Source organism: Littorina saxatilis, linkage group LG16 (genome assembly GCF_037325665.1).
Source record: "Littorina saxatilis isolate snail1 linkage group LG16, US_GU_Lsax_2.0, whole genome shotgun sequence".
NCBI classification, from domain to species: domain Eukaryota; kingdom Metazoa; phylum Mollusca; class Gastropoda; order Littorinimorpha; family Littorinidae; genus Littorina; species Littorina saxatilis.
Genome location: NC_090260.1, coordinates 54,604,114 through 54,625,670, shown reverse-complemented (window position 1 = coordinate 54,625,670; position 21,557 = coordinate 54,604,114). Strand labels below are relative to the sequence as shown.

General features: G+C 40.2%; 1 protein-coding gene across 1 annotated transcript in view; it reads left to right on the top strand.

Moving 5' to 3' along the window:
- The window catches only part of LOC138950072 (uncharacterized), a 97,202-nt gene that overhangs the window by 11,195 nt on the left and 64,450 nt on the right, over positions 1–21,557 (top strand). The window contains exons 4-9 of the mRNA XM_070321851.1: positions 2,471–2,559; positions 5,262–5,281; positions 7,350–7,369; positions 10,533–10,796; positions 18,006–18,065; positions 19,200–19,277. Of these exons, the coding sequence (XP_070177952.1) occupies positions 2,471–2,559; positions 5,262–5,281; positions 7,350–7,369; positions 10,533–10,796; positions 18,006–18,065; positions 19,200–19,277 (531 nt within the window). The remainder of the gene's footprint in view (positions 1–2,470; positions 2,560–5,261; positions 5,282–7,349; positions 7,370–10,532; positions 10,797–18,005; positions 18,066–19,199; positions 19,278–21,557) is intronic.

Sequence of the window (21,557 nt, the reverse complement as noted above, 5' to 3'; positions counted from 1 at the left end):
CGACAGCGGTTTAACAACACAGGCGGTATTTTTTGATGTGTCGAAAGCTTTTGACAAAGTCTGGCACAAAGGATTATTAGTAAAATTGGAATCGATTGGTGTTCGAGGTCGACTTTTGTCATGATTTTGTAGTTACTTAGCAAACCGTGTTCAATTAGTTGTCGTTAAAGGAGCTAAGTCAGAGCTGAAAGGTATACAAGCAGGCGTTCCTCAAGGTTCTGTGTTAGGCCCTTTGTTGTTTTTGATTTATATAAATGATATTGTAAATGATATTGAGTCTGTTATTAAATTGTTTGCTGATGATACTAGCATGTCACTTGCATTGAATGATCCGGTAAGACGTGCCGAAATTTTAAATACAGACCTCGATAAAATTAGTTGTTGGGCAGCACGTTGGAAAGTCACATTTAATGAAACAAAAACCAAATTGCTGAATATAAAACGTGACTTAAGCCAAATTGACCCGTTATTTTTCAATGGAATTGTTTTGGAAGACACAAAGGAACACAAGCATTTTGCTAAATGACTGTAAATGGGACGCTCAAGTCAGAAATATTGTGAAAAATACCACTTTGTTGATTAATTGTTTAAGGCATTATAAGTATAAGTTATGCAGAAAAAGTTTGGAAATAATGTACAAATCCTTTATTTTGCTACATTTTGACTATGTTGATGTATTATGGGATAACTGTACCGAAGCCCTGTCGAACACCCTGGAAAAACTACACCTTGAAGCTTTACGTATTATAATTGGCGGTGTGCGGAGAACTAGTCATGGTAAGATTTACAAAGAAAGCGGATTTTGTAGTCTAAAGGAACGCCGAAGACAACATAAATTGATTTTATATCATAAAATGGTTCATGGTAAATGTCCCCAATATTTAGTTGACCTTTTGCCACCACTAGTTTCATCCTTAAATCCTTATCACAGAAGAAGACCACTTGAAAGATGTGTACCAGCTCACAGTACAGAAATCTTTCGAACATCTCGTCCTGATATGGCTCTGCGTAGTCGGCTGGACGTTAAGCAACAAATAAACAAAATTCGAACATCCTTCGTTCCTTCGACTACAATTTTATGGAATGATCTGCCTGATGTGGTTAAAACCACAAACTCAATTAGCGAATTTAAGCATTATTTACAAAGTCCTCATCATTATGTGCCAGTTTATTATTATTTTGGAAAAAGACAGGTAGAAATACAACACAGCAGAATGCGTTTAAACATGAGTAACCTTAATTCCGATTTATGCAAACGCCATTTAAAAGATAACCCACAGTGTGCGTGCGGTAACCGGAACGAAACAGCTGAACATTACTTGTTATACTGCACGTTGTTTGAAAATGCTCGTATGTCCACAATTAACTCACTGCCTGCCAATTTTAGACACGTGGAAACATTATTAAGAGGCAGCGAGCAACATTCATTTCGCATAAATACATTGATTTTCGAGTCGGTCCAATCCTTTATTGCTGAATCTGGTCGACTAACTTGAAGGATTAGCCCACGTACTGGTATTGTATATGTTTGTGTGCAGGAGAACGTAAACCCGTGTTGTTGCATCAATTACATATTTAACATAAGTAATAATTATCATTAAGTTTTTGTTTTTGTTTTGCTGTTCTCTTTTGTGTGTGTGAGTGTGGTTGTTTTCTTCCATACATTCGTAACGAACTATGCTGCCCTCTCCATGAAAATGTACATTTATCTGAACTTACTTATTGCATGTCTCAGCATCGATGTTCTCGTCCCACGCGCTTCATTCATAGTCTCACCTTATTTTTTTTCTTTACTTTTTTCTTTTATTTTTTATTTGGGTTTTTTTTCTCTATAAATCCTCCTGTTTTGATTAAGTTCCCCATACCCCCCTCCTACATTTTGTTCTTCTGGTTAATAATTGTGTTGTCCACCATCATGAAAACTTGTGTAACTTAGCATTGTTATGGTCACGTCAAATAAGCATCTGCTTGAGTTCGTGTCCTAGCTGCATTTTTGCCAATTGTTTCATGTCATGTATTTTGAATAAAATTGTGTTTAAACCAAGACGCAACGATTGTGCAGAGCCAAAGTCCGGGGACAGCTTTTGCGACATTTTTTTCAAAACGTCCCATATATGTTCGCACGTGTGCCTTTAGCATTTAGCATGGTAATAATTAAATTAATAATTTAATTTAATTGCTTCTCGCGGAAATGTGACCACGGCGTCTACGGACGGGGATGCACGTTTTTGCTTCTTTGGAAAGCATGGGTCTTCGGAAGGATATGCGTATTTTTCCTTCTTTGAGAAGAATGCACGGCCCTACGATGTCTTCGGTGTGTAGTCGATAACCCGGTCGGGCGAGGGTTAAGAGACTGTCAGAAAGCTCGAACATATTACTCCAGCAGAATATTTGACACGTTTTGCAGTTTCTGTCTAGGATAGTATCAATCAATGAGTGTTATATTTGATATTTCTGTCTGTGTGTGTAGCACTGGAGTGTGGACGTTACAGAGGAAAAAGTGAAGCCGCACATCTACAGAAAAGAGCAAAACTACTAACCAGTCAAGGCGATCGACATGTCAGTATGACTTGGTTCGCTACCTTTTGATTTACCAAGGGATGTAATTTTGTCTCTTTGTTTGTAGAAGTGCTGTGCCGAATAATTAGATAATAAAAACTTACATCGGTCATGGCTGATGAAATAGCATGGGTTTTGGTAGAACATGAGATAAATGTGTAGTACGTGAAGTGTTCAAATGAAAAAAAAGAAAACACACCAGTAACCAGGTTAGGTACGTTTATATCTATAGTCAATATAATCTTCTTGTAGTATAATATTAATTACTTGAAGTGTTTCAGATTTGTTTTCAGATGTATGTGTGTGAACAGTATTGCAAAACAAGCTTATGAAGATCAATTGAAACGACGTAATGTTGTCAAAGAAAATTGTGCGAACAATTATTGCCACAACGTGCATAGCCTAACTAGACAAATGGTGTCCGTGTAATTTCAGTTGAAATGAAATCAGTGGATTAGTAAGGACACGACTGTTGTCCACACAATCCAGTGTGCAGGGTCACAACACAAGTCTCAAGCTATTTAACAGCATAGTCACACCAATGCAGGAAATAACATAAAATAGTTATGCAGCTTGATTCTGTCGCTCCATTCTATCCCCAGGGATAGCATCACGAGTTCTGTTCCAGGGAATTCCCAAAAGATAATAAGAATACCAAATAATTGTTTGCACAATTTATATCGTATTTCGTCAATGTGTTAATGTCCGCTCGCCTATTTGTGTGTGTGTGTGTGTTTGTGTGTGTGTGTGTGTATGTGTGTGCGTGTGTGTGTGTGTGTATGTGTGTGTATGTGTGTGTGTGTGTGTGTGTGTGTGTGTGTGTGTGTGTGTGTGTGTGTGTGTGTTGACAGCTTAGGGTTCAAATCTAAAACATCATAAGATGTTTGGTGGCTTGTTGACAGACCAGCTTTTTTGTTGGTCCAAGGGGACCATATCGTCTTTTGTTTCATCTTTATTGACCAAGGCCGAAGGTCGCGGTTGATAAATATAAGACAAAAGGCGATATGCTCCCCGAGGACCAACAACAAAATGCTGGTCTGACGACAAGCCACCAAACATCGTTTTTGTCATCATTTTGGTTGTGCAACAAAATGCACAATAACCCACAGGGAGACGAATTTTTAGAATCCAACTCCGGGCCACAAAGCATCGTCACAGTAGCTCGAGATAACACGTCAACCTTGTATGTGACGTCAAACGTAGTTTGTTGACGCTTTTCTTCCAGTCTGAAAATGTACAGAGCTGCGATCATACGTGTGAGTTCAGTAAGTGTTGGACATATTTCTTTTCTTTTTAAGTGTCTATGACTTTTCGTTGTGGATTTTGCGATCACAGATATAAGTTGCAAATTGACCATGAGTCGCCGCGGTAATTGTCAACATTGATTGGGTCTTTGAGGGTGAATGCTTACAATCGTCGTCCTTGGCAACACGAATCAAAAGCCGCGAATTTTCCACACATCAAACAATCTGCCTGATAGGCTTGTACTTTGACAATCCACGTTTCGCCTGCAAGCCCAAACCCATTCACCACCTCGATTTGTTACATGGGGAACATGAGATTTATTTCCCAGGTGTTTGTGAATGAAAACTCGTGAAAATGATGACTATGATGTTTATATGGAACTGAAATAACCTCCCATTGGGACATTGCCCATATCAAAGGTATAATGCAAATTGCATTCATTGATTGCCTAAAATAAAAACATAATAGTTTTTGACTCACATGCGAAGCAAAAGTGAGTCTATGAACTCACCCGAGTCGTCCGTCCGTCCGTCCCCCCCGTCCGTCCGTCCGTTCGTCCATCCGGACGTCCGTCCGTCCGTCCGTCCGGACGTCCGTCCGAACGTCCCTCCGTCCGTCCGTCCGGACGTCCGTCCGAACGTCCGTCCGGAAAACTTTAACGTTGGATATTTCTTGGACACTATTCAGTCTATCAGTACCAAATTTGGCAAGATGGTGTAAGATAAGGCCCCAAAAAACATACATAGCATCTTGACCTTGCTTCAAGGTCAAGGTCGCAGGGGCCATAAATGTTGTCTAAAAAACAGCTATTTCTCACATTTTTCCCATTTTCTCTGAAGTTGTTGAGATTTAATACCTCACCTATATATGATATATAGGGCAAAGTAAGCCCCATCTTTTGATACCAGTTTGGTTTACCTTGCTTCAAGGTCAAGGTCACAGCTCTTCAAAGTTGGATTGTATACATATTTTGAAGTGACCTTGACCCTGAACTATGGAAGATAACAGTTTCAAACTTAAAAAATTATGTGTGGCACATGTTATGCTTTCATCATGAGACACATTTGGTCACATATGATCAAGGTCAAGGTCACTTTGACCCTTATGAAATGTGACCAAAATAAGGTAGTGAACCACTAAAAGTGACCATATCTCATGCTAGAAAGAGCCAATAAGCACCATTGTACTTCCTATGTCTTGAATTAACAGCTTTGTGTTGCATGACCTTGGATGACCTTGACCTTGGGTCAAGGTCACACGTATTTTGGTAGGAAAAATGTGTAAAGCAGTTCTTAGTGTATGATGTCATTGCTAGGTTTAGTTATTTGACCTTGACCCTGAAGGTCAAGGTCATGTCTAGGTCAAGCATGTGAGTCGTATGGGCTTTGCCCTTCTTGTTGATAAAGTATTTTGTGTCTATGGCATCTATGTCTTGACTGTTGTCGATCTTTGTGCAGGTGAGGCGTGTCTTCATCGGGTGAGTTAAACGGGATCGCTGTCTCTAAATCAAGCTGACTTTGAATTGTGCTGTTCCACGAGTCAAATGTATTTGACTACGTCTTCAGTACTGGTCATAAGACTGGTTGGTCCGGTGTCAGAATAATGTGACTGGGTGAGACATGAAGTGACGTGAGTGCTGCGACTTCTGTCTTGTGTGTGGCGCACGTTAAACTGATGTCAAAGCAGCACCGCCCTGATATCACCCTTCGTGGTGGACTGGGCGTTAAGCAAACAAACAAACTGGTCATAAGTGAGGATTATGCCAAATGAAGGTTTAAAATTATGCATGTGTACCAGCATGTGTTGATGTCATTTGCCTGCCAATTGAAGAATGTGTATATAAATAAATCATTATCCCGCAGTGGGGCACTGCGGTTATGAAATTAAAGGCCCCTCCTGTTTTTGGAACCGCAGGAGCTTTCTAGTTTGCTGTTGGGTAGATTTTTGGTTCCTCTTTCATGTCATGCTCTCTTTTTCTTCATGAATTCTTTTCTTTTTTCTGCCTTCTTGCTCATTCACCTGTATTTTTTCCAAAAATCTCTTCTCTTGCCGCTTGTCTCGCGATTCATGTATAGTTTAATCTGTTAGTGTTCTGATGTAAGTCCAGCAGTAGATAGGTTAAGCCTATTTTAACATACTGGAAACTGGTAATCTTCCAGTAGGTATTAATTTAGTTTTACTAAAGCCTGCTGGGACACAAGTAATGGGTTAGTGCATTTGTAAACAGAAATCGCTTGACAAGTGGCCCCCTTCATCCCCCCCTTCCTCGTCCTGATATGGCTCTGCGTAGTCGGCTGTAAGCAACAAATAAACAAACAAACAAAATAAATCATTGCATCAAACAGTTGTTTTCTCAGAAAAGCAGCATCCATGAATGACAGGATTAATATCCGACTTCTAGTGCCCATAGGACGCAGAGACGCACAGTTTGGAATGTCCTGCACACAATAAGGATGTCAACGTTAGTCCATAGTTTGCCTGAATGGTGCTGGTTAATTCTGTTTACCAAAAACGAAATCATGTTGGGTACCAACTACACAAATGTGTGTAGCCTGATCATTTTGAATTTATACCGTGAACACAAATGTCATACAGATAGGACTTCTTGTAGTTGTATCATGTTTTATAAACGACCATCAATCTTGACCAGTACTGGAGAAGTAGTCATTTGGATTTTCATCTCGTTCTAGGTTCTCTCTCTAGCAAATTGTTTTCATTTGTCCAAACACAAGTTCTTAAGTAAGGCATTATATTGTGCACCTTATATCCTCATGGAATATTAATCAGTTAGTCTATCTAGTTATCTCTTTTTCCTTGTCTCTCTTTCATGTTCTGTCTCTCTCTTGTCTTTCTCTCTCTCTTTCTTTAACTCACTCTTTCTCTGTGTCCCTCTTTCTGTGTCTCTCTTGCTCTCATTCGTTCACTCTCTCTCTCTCTCTCTCTCTCTCTCTCTCTCTCTCTCTCTCTCTCTCTCTCTCTCTCTCTCTCTCTCTCTCTTGAGAGACACATCTTCATCATCATCATCATCATCATCATCTTCATCATCATCATCATTATTATCATCATCATCGTCATCTTTATCATCACGAGTTTAAGTTTTACGACCTCCTTTTGTTGTTAACTTTTTTATTTTTTATTTTAATTGTTTTAAATTGTATCACTGTGTGTCTATGCGTCCCAATGACAGATTGTAAGAAAAGGCGCAGCCTTAAATCTTAATCCTTGTTAAATAAAGTTCAATTCAATTCAATTCAATTCTCTCTCTCTCTCTCTCTCTCTCTCCCCCTTGAAATACTTTCCCATTTACTCTATTCTTCACATCATGCTTGTTATTACTAAAACGAAGAAGCTGAATGACCTGTGAGCGATTAACCTTTAAATACGCTTTGTCATTTAAAAAGTAACTTGTTTCACATGGTTTCATGGATTCATAATGCGTGGTTGCATTAGCCCAGAGTTCACACCTCGATCTGGTGTTTGACATAAGAAAATAACCCAAACATTTTGTGTGTGCTATTTAACAATTACCTACTTTGTTTTTGCAGTAAGGTCCATGAGAAAGATGGTAAGTATCCAAACAGCCATTTATGTGTAATCTTAACATTATGCCAGTGTCCCTGGACTGACCTTTTCCTTATCGGTGATTGACCAAATATTTGTCCATTTAGGGTTTTAACGTTGGAAACCAATATGATATGCTCTTTTTGAATCCATTAACTGAATGCATATTTGCACACATCAACCCAATTGGCATGGCTTATACATCGAATCCTCAGTTAAAGAATAGTTCAACCATATGCTTTTGTCTTAAAACATTCAAAACACAAATGGAGCATTCTTAGCAGTGTGTCTTTTTATGTGGGAGCATCTCGTTACTCCCCCGTATCGTTACTCCCCCGGCTCGTTACTCCCCCGTATCGCTACTCCCCCGGCTCGTTACTCCCCCGGCTCGTTACTCCCCCGGCTCGTTACTCCCCCGTGCCTTTTTATTACACTTAAGTAATGCAGTTATTACTTAATGGAATTTTAAGAGAGAGAGAGAGAGAGAGAGAGAGAGAGAGAGAGAGAGAGAGAGAGAGAGAGAGAGAGAGAGAGAGAGAGAGAGAGAGAGAGAGAGAGAGAGAGAGAGAGAGAGAGAGAGCATGTTTAAAGAACTTACAACTGTCAGATCTGCCTGTACATTCGTGTACAGTACATCTTTGGAAAAAACAGTATATATTTTAAGCAGAAGAGATACTATTTCAGAATGGTTGACTTTGTCATGCCTGTGATAGTTCTTGGTGATGTGGTCTTTTATAAAGGGATCAGCTCGTTACTCCCCGTATTCAACGTGCAATAGTGTGTTGTACTTTGGCTCCGTGTGTTGGGGTGGCAACATCAACAAGCAAGACAGGGATAGATTAGATAAATTCATCAGGAAAGCAAGTGGGGTGGTTGGGAGGAAGCAGGACAATTTCACATCAACACATGAACGACGACTGACTGACAAGGTACAGAAGATTTTGGCTGACGACTCGCACCCACTCAGACCGGAATTTGACAGTAGACGGACAGACAGGAGCAACAGATTCAGACAACCAACCGCAAGATCCACACGCTACAGAAATTCGTTCATTCCATCTGCAATTCACATCTTCAATTCTCAGGTGGGGCGGTAGATGCTGGTGTTGTCGCTCTGATGCACGGGGTCAGTGTTCTGTATTGTTTCAGTATTGTTGATTTTGTTTTGCATGATTATATACTCTTATTCTACTCTCTTAGACAATAATTATGTGATAACCGGCAAGGCGCTGACTTTCGTTTGTGCATTGTTGATGGTGAATGCATGTTAATTTATTTTTAATATATACTTTCTTATGTGATAACCAATGTGCTATATTTTCTCAGGACAAAGAACAAATGTTTATTTTGAATGTTTTATGTATGTTATTATTACGGACACAAACGCTCAGCAATGCAATTTCTCTTTTAGAGATTAATAAAGTTATTGTATTGTATTGTATTGTATTGTATCACTACTCCCCCGGCTCGATACTCCCCCGTACACAGAAAATTACTGGATAACCCTGTGATAGTAAGTTGGCATGAAATATTGTTTTTCCGGAGACAATTTCTGGATTAACAAACAAAGAAACAAACAAAACAGCAGGACGGGGAGTGGGTGGGGGGGGGGGACAATATTTCATGACAACTTACTATCACAGGGTTATCCAGTCATTTATACGGGGGAGTATTGAGCCGGGGGAGTAGCGATACGGGGGAGTAACGAGCTGATCCCTTTTTATGTCATGCTAACGTCTCATTATCATTGTTGACTCACCTGCGTCATCATGGCATTGAGCTGTGTTTGAACGTAAGGTGTCAGTGGGGTACCAAAGTATGGACAATTAACATTTTCCAAAACCTTTTTAAAGCTAGTTCACGCAGTTCAAGAGTTAGATGACCTGAAGACAGTACTCGTTTCTGGTTGACTTTGGCAAAATGTCACGGTCTAAGCAGGGTCTATAGTGTTGGTTAATTTCTTTTTAAAGTTATCATTTTCTCAAAACTATGTTTTAAGTGCTCAAACTACACACACTATTTGGGATTGATGACCTCCAGATATGCGGCAAATCTGGAAGACCCTCATCAAATTTGAAAGCCACAGAAGGGTCAGGTTTTGGGACGTTTTTGAATGGGGATCCTTTAAACTTTACACATTTGCTAAATTTAATAATCTCCTCACATCTACTTAGTCTGAATGACCTGCATATAATTTTAAGGTCACAATAAAGGTCCGTTTTGGTAAAAGAAAATATATGCAGTAGATGATTATTTCACTGACCAATCTGAGTATTCGTAAGTTTAAGTATATAATAAGCAGAATGTGCCTGCCGTGAAAACCGTGAACGTTGAGATTATCTTAGATGTGGTTTTTTGAAAGCTATAGACAATTTAGACTGTGCGTACTTCTAGGGTTCGATGATCACCGGTTATGACTGAAGTCTGGTTGACTCTTGTCAAATGTCAAGGTTACGGCAGGGTCATGTTTTGGTAAAAAACACTCAAAATTGCATTTTTGTCAGATGTTTGTTTTTTTACTTATAGAGATTTGAAACTGTACACAATTCTAGGGTTTGATGACCTTCCACCATGACCCAAGTCTGGTTTATTCTCTTCAAAGTTTGGGGTCAAAGTGCGGGGTCGAGTTGTGGTTACGTAATAGAGTATTATTAATATCTTTAAAATTATAGTTTTGAAAGTTACAACATTTTGGGGACGAATGAGCTCCCATTCGCGTCAAAAGTTGGCGCGGTCTTTGTCTTTCCAAATGTATCAAGTCCCCATAGAACCAGGCATCTGAAATGGTTTTTGTTTTTGTGTGTGTCAGGTACATGTATTCCCTCAACTGCGTATGGTCTAGGAAGAATTCCTTCAAATGCTGTGATAGGTGGCAAGCTCTTTTCGCATTTCATCTAAATAAAAGGGTTTTCTCGTGGTATCTCTCTTTTCTCACTAAAAGGGGTAGCGCTAATTAAATGTGACCTTAAATGATGCACGCACGTGTAAGTTTGGACAGATTATTTCTCATGAGTCAAGCCTGAAAGGAACATGCACACATTGCCTGCCATGCCACTTTCAATGGAAACACAGACACTAACATTCGATTGTCTTGCTGCCCTTTTGCGAGCGCACCTCTCCCCTTCCTTCTCCCCTATATGAAATATACCGTCCTGCTTTCTTTTTAGAACTTACGGCGGTTCCCGAAGAGGAGGAAGAGGAGGAAGAAGAGGAAGAGGAGGAAGAGGAGGAAGAGGAGGAAGTGGGTGCGGACGAGGGGCCCGATGAATGTCTACGTCATCTGCCAGTTGTGCTATCTAAAGAAAAGGTTTCATTATACTGGAAAGTTTCACCTGTTGACGAGAAGGCCGCCAATTCTAACATGGAAACTACAAATGTAGACTCCACAACAAGAGGCGGATACAATGCACAACAAGACCCCAGAAGCACAGGTACTTTTATTGTGTCCTAAACTTGAGCTCTTACACAATTATTTTACACATTGCAGGTCGTCAGAAGAAACACAACACATTCGTTTTCGCGAAGTTCTCTGATAAAAAGGTGTTTTGCTGAGGTTTCAATGGAGTGCTTTCATGTAGTGTTTACTATTGCTGAACCAGCCAAAATCGTGACTTGTCAACAAAATATGAAAACTGAAATGAGACCATATAATATAATCGGTAATAAGCTACGATGACCCTGTATCACTCACCTAAGTAATAGTTGAGTCTTAGTACAGAGCGGTGACCTCTGTATGGATGGGTGGCAAGCCATCCGACCGTGAACAATTCGCTTAACTGATGCTATACATCAAGACTGCCAGCTTAAACACTATGCTCAATAGTTAAAACAAACTTAAGCTAACAGATGCAAGGCCATAGGAAAAAAACAGTTCTAACCTTATCGATCACACTTGCAATAGCATTTAATAGCATTACATGACACAGTTCGTTTGAATGACTATTTAGCTCGCGTAAACCACACACCTGTTTTCGTGGTTTATCTAACCCTTGAGCCATCGTGAACCCGTGTGATCCACTTTACTGTTTTTCACAATTTAGTAGTCAGTTTGTGATTTCAATGCGACTCGCTGTATCTGCAATATCACGTTATTTTGTACCTCTGCATCTAAAACGCAACAAACGGCTGCGAGTCACACGAACTGAGCGGTGGAGGTTGACCCTTCAAAGAAACTGGCGACATGCAGAACATTCGTCTGCTACGAGAACCAAATTTTGCGGGGCACACTTCCGGGCTATCTTTTTTTAAACTCTCAAAACTTCGAGTTATACTGATCTTGCATTGATGAAAAAATAATTATTTTATGATTTAAGAATGTTTGTATAACAAGCTGTCAATTTATTCTTTAGATTTTAAAACCAAACGCGCCGTCCGACTGTCTGATCAGACCATCCGGCTGGCCACGCAAAAATAAATTCTTTGAAAATTGCTCGCTCTTTACGTAGGGCACCTAGGATGTTCTCAAGCGGTGAGTGTTTAAACGAAAGGTGTTTGTACTGTATGTAAAAGCCTGACAGTGTCTGTGATGGTTTACGGGAGGCTGACTGTGCCTTTAAGAAACATAAGCTTGAAAAGGGCATCACTGCTGTCAATGCGTGGTGTCTAAAGAGAAAATAATAACTCTCTGGAGTTTGTTCCGTGTTCAAGATAACTAAGAGCTTCGAGCATGCTCCGATTTTTAAGTTGCACACATTGTTTTTAGCAATAGTTAGTTAGTTAGCTGTTGCTTTTCGGGTCCAGCGGACCATAATAGGCCAAATCAGGACCCCACAAGTTAATCTATTCACATTTTTTGATTAAAACAATTCTAATACATAAAATCCGTAACGTCACCCGAAGGCAACAAAAAAGTCAAAGCAAAACCCTATATGTCAAATAACTTAGGTAGTTTTAAAATTCAAATCTTAAAATAAAGACCAGACTCCTTTAAAAACCCCAAAAGAGCTGAAGAGCTGACCTCTGTAAAAATGCTTTTCAAGTTCGAGGTGCCAAAATACTTCTCGTTGATCATACAGATCAGCACACTTGGTGATAAAATGACTTACAGTAAAACCAGTATCACAGGCGTGGCACCATGGTGCCTCTTCTCTTTTTAGCAGATGTACATGTGTAAGATAAGTGTGACCAGTATGTAACCTGGCCAAAACACTTTCTTCTTTTCTATTTGAAGCCACTAAAGGAAGTGGCTTTAACAGGTCAGGAAGAGTTTTATACAATTTGTTTTCCATGCAGGTAGACCAACGGTCTTGCCAGAGTTTTAAGCTGTAACAAAGGGTCTTCCGACGTAAGTCAGTAAAAGGAACAGACTGCTCAGGGAGACAAGGAACCGCCAAATCTAGAGCATCTTTTGCTGCCTTGTCAGCAACCTCATTGCCGTGTATGCCCATATGACTGGGCGCCCACATAAAAGTGATAGTCTTTCCTTCAGAAATAAGTTTAGTGTGAAGGTCGTGAATGTCGACTAAAAAAAGGATGAGTAAACTTTCTGGTGGATATCGCTTCAAGAGCTGAAAGCGAATCAGATACAATCAAAAAAGACTGATGTCTGGATTGATAAATTAATTTTAATGCCAAGATGATGGCCCTAAGTTCCGCCGAATACACCGACGAACCATTAGGGAGCCGGAGTTGAAGTGGTTGATGTAATTTCTTGTTAGAAACTGCTGCCGCAGCAGCTGAATCGTCTTTGAGAGAGCCGTCAGTAAAAATAAATTCATACTCTGTGTACTTTGAGCACTGCTCAAGAAACAGCTGCCTAAAGACAGAGTCCGAGGTTTCATTCTTCTTGAAAGAAGTTAGGGAAAAATTGACGGTTGGGTTTTCCAACTGCCAAGGTGGAGTGTTTGTTGTCAAAGGATCGTCACAGACAGAATCCATATCTATAACGGCCCTTTCACATTCAGAAAGCATACGTATGCCAAAAGTTGGTATTTCAGTAGGTTTGGCTAGAAACTTGTCCTTCAGAATGGGATTAATAACACATTCATGAGCAGGGTTTTCGGGGTTTGCCTTTAGCTTAAGGTAGTAGTTCATGGAAAGCCGGAGTCTGCGGATCTCCAGAGGAGGTTCTCGCGACTCGGCATACAAACTATCCACTGGTGTTGTGCGAAAAGCACCCAAACAAACTCTCAGACCCTGATGGTGGATGGGATCTAAGGCCTTGAGGACATTTCTCTTTGCAGAACCATAAACAATACAACCGTAGTCCAGCTGTGGACGGACAAGAGACCGATACAGACGTAACAATGTTGCTCTATCAGCCCCCCAATCCGTGTGACTAATAACTTTGAGAACGTTCAGACCCTTTTGACATTTGGTTCTTAAATACTTGATGTGGGGTAAAAAAGTAAGGTTGCTGTCAAAAATCAGACCAAGAAATTTGACTTGTTTAGAAACTTTAATCTTATGGTTGTTGATAAAAAGAGAAGGCTGAAGATGTTTTTTCCGATGGAAATGAATACATTCTGTTTTAGCCAAGGAAAATTTGAATCCGTTCTCTTGAACCCATTTTTGAATTTTGGAAATACACAGTTGAAGCTGCCGTTCAACCCCAGCTAGTGTTCTTCCCTTGGCAGAAATTTGAAAATCATCAACAAAAAGAGATTTGTCGATGCCAGACTGGACGTGTTTGACAATGTTATTGATTTTAATGTTAAAAAGTAACGGTGACAAAATACTCCCTTGAGGAACTCCCATCTCCTGTTCAAAAGAATCGGAGAAGGTAGAACCTACTCGGACCTTAAACTCCCTTTCGGCAAGAAAATTTGAAATAAAAATGGGAAGATTCCCATCAAACCCTAAGGTTTTAAGATCTGATAAAATACCATGCTTCCATGTTGTGTCATACGCCTTTTCCAAATCAAACAAGACGGACACAACGTGCTCTCCGCTTACCAGAGCGTTACGAACAAACGATTCAAAACGAATCAAATGATCCGTTGTACTTTTATGTTTTCGGAAACCGCACTGGACTATGTCCAAAGCGTTGATCCTTTCCAAATGCCACAGCAACCTCTCATGCACAAGTCTCTCCATCGTCTTGCAAAGACAGCTGGTTAAGGCTATAGGCCGATAATTATTAGGATCCGAATGATCCTTTCCAGGCTTCGGAATGGGAATAATTATGGCCTTTCACCAGTCAGGAGGAAAAGTTCCAGTAGACCAGATATGGTTAAAAATAGATAATAGAACTGACAGGACGGATTCAGGGAGATGACCCAAAAGTTGATAATGGATATCATCCGGCCCTGTAGCGGAGTCATTGGATTTTAAAATGGCATCCTTTAACTCGTACATCGAGAAAGGGGGATTGTAATCTTCCAAATTGCCAGAATCAAAGGAAACGGGTGTAGCTTCAGAGTTATCTTTAACTTTTTGAAACTCTTCAGAATAGTGTTCCGAAGAAGAGTTATGATTTATTGTTGAAGCTAAGATATTCGCCACGTTTTTCTTGTCGGTTATTACTCGACCATGTTGTTTGAGGCATTGGACAACCTCTTTACGATTTTTACCTTTAATCTTACGGATAATCTGCCATACCTTCTTGCTTGAAGTCTTGAAATTAAGCTTAGAGCAAAAATTGCGCCAAGAGGCTTTTTTACTCTTTTTGTAATTAAAATGGCTTTGAGCTCGAAGTTTTTGGTGAGCGATCTTATTGGCCGACGTAGGGTATTGGAACATATGCCGTTGAGCTCGTTTACGCTCCTGATTGACAGCTTGGCACTCTTCGTTAAACCAAGGTGTTTTTGGACCTTTGGGTTTAGAAGAAGATTTGGGTATGCTGTCTTTGGCACATTGCACCAACAGGGTGGAAAAAGTTAAAGCCGGGTCTTCAGAATTTAAAACTTCTGGGGTTATTTGTCCTGAAGTGGAAAGACGAAATAAATCCCAGTTAGCTTTGGAAAATTTCCAGTGTGGAAGGGCTTTCTCGCCCTGATCCTCTTCAAAACTGACAAAACAGGGAAAATGGTCACTTCCACACAGATCCGAATGGACAGACCATTTCAAATCAAGAAATAAAGATGGGTGGCAGATAGCTAAGTCCAAATGAGATTCTTCTCCAGATTGAGTTAAAAAAGTACCCTCTCCGGAATTTAAAAGACACAAATCCAAGTTATCGATGACATCTTCGATAATCTTTCCTTGAATGCTGGAAGATTGACTCCCCCAACGTCGGGAATGGCCGTTAAAATCCCCTACCAAAAGGAACGGGGTTGGTAATTGATGTATTAAGTTTTCTAGGTCATTTTTTGTGACCGTAGTAGATGGCGACAGATACAAGGAACAAACAGTTATAGTTCTATTACTAGAAATGCGAGCCGCTATTGCCTCAAGGTTAGTGTCCAATTGTACCTGATTATAAAGAAAATCAGAACGGATACAAAGTGCATTACCTCGGCCCGAGGACCGTAATAAGCAAATATACCCAGGTAATGACATAGTTTTGTTTGGGCCAATAAGTGTTTCCTGTAAACAGACTGCAATGGGGTTATGCTTCAAGAGGAGATGGAGTTCCTCCTGATTGGCATTAAAACCTCTGACATTCCATTGTAATATTGTAGCCAATAAAAAGTACTAGTTCTTTAAAAACAATTAAAACATTATTCCATGTCCGATCCTCTATTCCCCTCCGACGCAGGGTAGAATCGGTTTACTTCTTCCAATTCCGACTCCTCCCCCCCGTCGGACAAGGGGGAGTATCGATTTGCCAAAAGAGTGAGTGATTTATCTCCCTTCTTTTGTCTGGCAGAAGCGCCAGGTTTGACCCTGGTCTTTGTGGGTGATCTTGATAATCTACCCTGGGAGTTTGATCTTGGTGTCTGGGCGGAAGGGTTTAATCTTCCGATTGAACCCGACCGTCCAGTCCCCGAAGACCCAGCGGAACAGTTGGAGGATGATTTGTTCCTCCATTTTGATCTGGGTTTGGCGGCTTTTTCCGTGGCTGACTGCGTGTCACATTTGTCTGAAATATTCTCAGTGTCCTGCTCTCCACAGACTTCAGTCGTACCTGACGTCTGGGATTTAGCAATCTCAGCAGCCGTAGCTGCCCTCTCAACATTATGGACATCAACTGGACATCCAGACTGACTCGACAGCTTTTCGACAACAGCTTCCAATCGATCAATCTTTTTGATCAGACGATCAAGAACAGAACTGAACTTGTTTAGAAAGCCGTCAAGGGACGGAGGGACAGTCTGTGCCACAGAAGGAGTACCAGCAACCCTGGAATATGATACCGAGGGCTGCGCCATCTGTGACGTGACTTTCTGTTTGGCTTCCGCAAAAGAGCACCTTTCCGCTGTGCGAACTTTCTGGATCGACTCTTCCACCTTGAACTGAGGACAGTCTTTTGACGATGAGGAGTGGTCTCCCTTGCAGTTGTGACACTGTTTGGGACCTCTACACTCACCGTCATGCTTTTCCGCAGCACAGTCTCTGCACATTTCCCTGCCCTTGCAGTGTTTGCTACCGTGCCCAAAAGGTTGGCATCGGAAGCACCTCAAGGGCGAGGGAACATACAGTGTTACTGGAACAACTTCAAACAAAACAATGATCCTCTTTGGTGGACTTGGTGTGCAAAAGGTGAGGAACAATGTGTTTGTCTCCATCTTTCTCCCCTCTCTGTCCGTTCGCATAACACGATGAGCGTCGATGACGCCCTGTGAAGCCAAGCCTTCTTTCAGGTCCGCACAACTCATACCTTGGAAATGGTACCACACCCCGAGAGGTATTCAAGGATGAGTGGCGGGTTACTGAGATTGCAAAACACATCGACCCAACGTCAAACTTAGAGTCGTGTCTTTTCAAAAGCAAATCGGACACCTTCTTGGTGGGACAGTCCACCAAGAAGCTACCGTCTCTTTGTCTTTTCACTTTCTCAATAAACTGTGAAACTCCCCGAAACCACTTCTCCAAAACAAATGGAGAAATCTGTCGGTTTTCAGATTGAAAATGAACAACAAGGTATCGGGGCCAAGCCCCCTGCACACCTGCTTTAGTAGCAGTAGCCTCAGCTTCGTTGTCACTGTCAGAGTCTCTATCGTTTGCAGCTTTTCGTTTCTTGGTCAAAGTATGAAAAATCGATGTCATATCACGTAGGGTCAATGAGGTGGGAATTACACGGTCACCCTTGTGAGAGCCCCCGTGACAAGGGAAGGGTCTAAAAGTTTTATTTGGCGTTGACCCGTTCTATAACCAAACGCATGTGCTTACGACTGAACATTAAAGGTGTCAGCCACTCATCCCCTGGCCACACATAGAAAAACTCGGGATTCACCATGATTTGGAAAAAAAGGTGGAGATTTTTATGGTTTAGAAAAGGTAGGTAAAAGGACTTAGGGGAGGCAGAAATAGAGAAAATACAAGAAAAAGATCCTAATTAGGTTCACGGCATCGAGAGTGATGCGACCTTCTCTCAGAAGTTAGTAGAGAAGGCTCCCCCCATCCACCACCCGGGGGACGCGCCTCTACGCCAATTAGGGGGCGCGAGGTGTTTTTAGCATGAACGCTACTGTCTTGACACAAAGTGTTAAACAAATGAGTCGGTTTTTTTTAAGACCGACCTAGACCTTGACGCCACTTAATTATTGTCTACGCCCTGCCATAGCAAGGTCAGTTGAGATTTTCTCTTCTTCTTTCAGATGAATCAGGACAGCAGAACCAGGACGAGCTTCTCGCTGCAGGAGCAAAACTAACAAAGTGTACGTTTTGAATTGCTCTTTGAATCCGCAATATGCTTTGTTTATTGACATATACTAATATAAAGGATCCACATGATAACTATGGTGTCATGATACTTACTTGTTTTCTTCTGTATAACTGACTGGTCAGTCTGCTGTCTTTAGGGCAAAACAATGAATGTAACCTTCATATATACTTTGACTCTGAATTGTTTTTAAAGATATTCAAGTTATCAAATAGAGAAACATAGTTTGTTTTGTTGGCGTACTTAGGCATTTTTGTAAAAGGTCACACTTTTTCAGTACACGTCACTTCCACTTCCGTATTCCAACAACAAAAAAAAGCTCCCTTTGTCCAGAGTAACGAATTTTGAAGAACAGGTAATTCTGACGAACTTGATTTCTGTCAAGTTTAACTTCACATAGGTGTAAATTATGCCTACCAAGTGTAATAGGTAAATGCGCTGGCAGCTTTACACCTCATATGTCATGACAACTGGGTTGATAGTAAGTTTTAAGATATGTACACCGATTGATGCCAAAATTGGCTTTGCTTGTATTAATGAATATGATGACATGCCAATAATTCATATAAAAGGGGGTTAGGGGATTGGATGGGGTATCTGACCAATCAACTAAAATCACAGGACCTATCATGTAAGTGGTGTAAATCCCTGGTTTGTATTCGTTAGAAAGATGTCTTTCTGTTTTTAAATTATTATGACGTTTCTTTCGGATATTAATGAAACAAGCGAACATACGTTTTTGCAGTAGATGGCAACCATGTTTAAGCATGCGGCTCTGTAGTGTGACCAGTCCTAATAGGTAACAAACCCACATTAATCAGCCAACATTCAAAATAAAGGCTTGGAAACCACTTCCATCAATTTGTGTTTGAAGCTACCTTGTATTCGAATGTTTCTTTAGACATTTTTATCAACCATTGTAGAGATAGTGTCATTTATTTCTCAATATGTCTACCGAGCTCACTTTTGTGAATACCAACGAAAGATTGACCCGAAAATACAAAAACAAGAAATAACTAGACTAATTAAGTGCAGTTAGTCAGATCTAAAGGATAAGTAAAGTATCATCAAGATCTGATATTTAACTGTACCAATGTTTCACATTTGACAAGTTCCAATCTGTTTTCAGATACAGAAGCAAATTATGAACAGACGAAAACTGTTATTGGATTTAATGCGCCTGTCTTACAAAATCAGAAATCCAAAGGTAAGTCAAACTGTTGAATTGACCTAATTGCTGTTGATTTGCATTGCTTCTAGGAAGTCTTGATGCGTCATAGAATATACACACATACTTTTATGAAGTGTAAAATGTCCTGCCACAATGATATTTTATACCTTCTGGGCATTGTCTTTGCGTAACAACTTGTGGTATCTTCTTGTTATATGCAGTTAACGATATAATGGACAGGCTCTTGCATCATATCACAAGCCAGGCGAATGATTATTTCAAAGACATCTCCATTTTAAAAAAAACACCAATAGCTTCTAACAAGATGTACGACTACTGTTTGACGAGGTGTCTGCATCTAAAACAACCTATGCAAACAATTGAGGTCATCGTGACAAAACATTACCCATTAGTGTCATTGTGACGTAACATTACGAATTCAAGAGTGGCAAAGGGAAGATAACTACGAACAAGGGTTTATCTTATAGCTTCTCTTTGCAGGATATTATTCAAATAAAATAATCAAATGTGATTTTTGCGGAGACTACTTGGCGCATCTAGCCCAAATGTCAGTAGCCATTTGAACCATGCACTCTGCTCCGAACATCAATGCAAAGTCGCAAATGTCTGAGCCAATCAGAAAATTGCACAGCTTTTTCAAGGTCATTCATGGATGCAGTGAAACTTCTTGGCATACACTTAATTTTGAAAGAGTGAATGATCAGAAACCACATTAGAGCTGAAGGATGTTAGGCAAACCATATGATCATTTGGACTTCTAGGAATTGAGCTATAGCCTCTTATTGTGGAGACTGGCATTGTCATGGAGGAGGACATATTATTGGTTCCCATGGTTTGGCACTGACCACTTTACTCTTGATTAAGTTTGTGAAGTAAGGTTCCTGCATAGTATGTAATAGTAACAGTGCTGTTAGCACACAAACTGTCGACAACAACGGGACCTTAGTGGTCGAAAAATGCAGCGAATAGTCGTTTTCGTGCTTTAAGACATTACTGTCAAAATTGGTGCATAAAACCATTTTGATCCAGACACGCGTTGTTTCTATTTTTGTGTTTGGCGATAATGTAAAAGAAAAACAAGTTCTCATATTAATGTATTGACTTGTTTGTTTGTGTGTTTGTTTATTTGTTGCTTAACGTCCAGCCGACTACGCAGAGCCATATCAGGACGAGTATTGACTTCATTCATCACACTTCAGTTAGGTTCAAAAGGGTTGAGCAGATCGCGTGCAACATGTACTTTGCTTTTTACATTTAGTCAAGTTTTGACTAAATGTTTTAACGTAGAGGGGGAAATCGAGACTAGGGTCGTGGTTTATGTGTGTGTGTGTGTGTGCGTGTGTGTGTGTGTGTGTGTGTGTGTGTTTGTGTGTGTGTGTCTGTGTGTGTGTGTCTGTGTGTGTGTGTCTGTGTGTTTGTGTGTCTGTGTCTGTCTGTCTGTGTGTGTGTGTGTGTGTGTGTGTAGAGCGATTCAGACTAAACTACTGGACCGATTTTTATGAAGTGTTACATGAGAGTTTCTGGGAATGATATCCCCGGATGTTTTTTTCTCTCCATTTTTTCGATAAATACCTTTGATGACGTCATATCCGGCTTTTTGTAAAAGTTGAGGGGGCACTGTCACACCCTCATTTGTCTATCAAATTGATTGAACATTTGACAAAGCAATCTTCGACGAAGGCCGGACTTTGGTATTGCATTTCAGCTTGGTGTCTTAAAAATTAATGAATGAGTTTGGTCATTAAAAATCAAAAACTTGTAATTAAAATTATTTTTTTAATAAACGATCCAAAAATAATTTCATCTTATTTTTCGTCATTTTCTAATTCCAAAAACATATTCATATGTTATATTTGGATTACAAACAAGCTCTGAAAATTAAAAATATGAAAATTATTATCAAAATTAATTTTCCGCAATTGATTTAAAAACAATTTCATCTTATTCCTTGTCCGTGTCTGATTCCAAAAACATATAGATATGATATGTTTGGATTAAAAACAAACTCAGTAAGCTAAAAAGAATAGACATACAGAAAAGCGTGTTATCCTGCTCAGCGCGACCACTACCGCACTATGCTGCATGACTTGTCGATTTCACTGCCTTTGCCACGAGCGGTGGACTGACGAAACTACGAGTATGTGGTCTTGGTGAAAAAAGCAGTGCGTTCAGTTTCATTCTGTGAGTTCGACAGCTTGACTAAATGTTGTTATTTCGCCTTACGCGACTTATTCTTCTTCTGGAATAAATCTTGCACATTTTTCTCGTATGTAGATATTTTAATCTTCCTTCTTA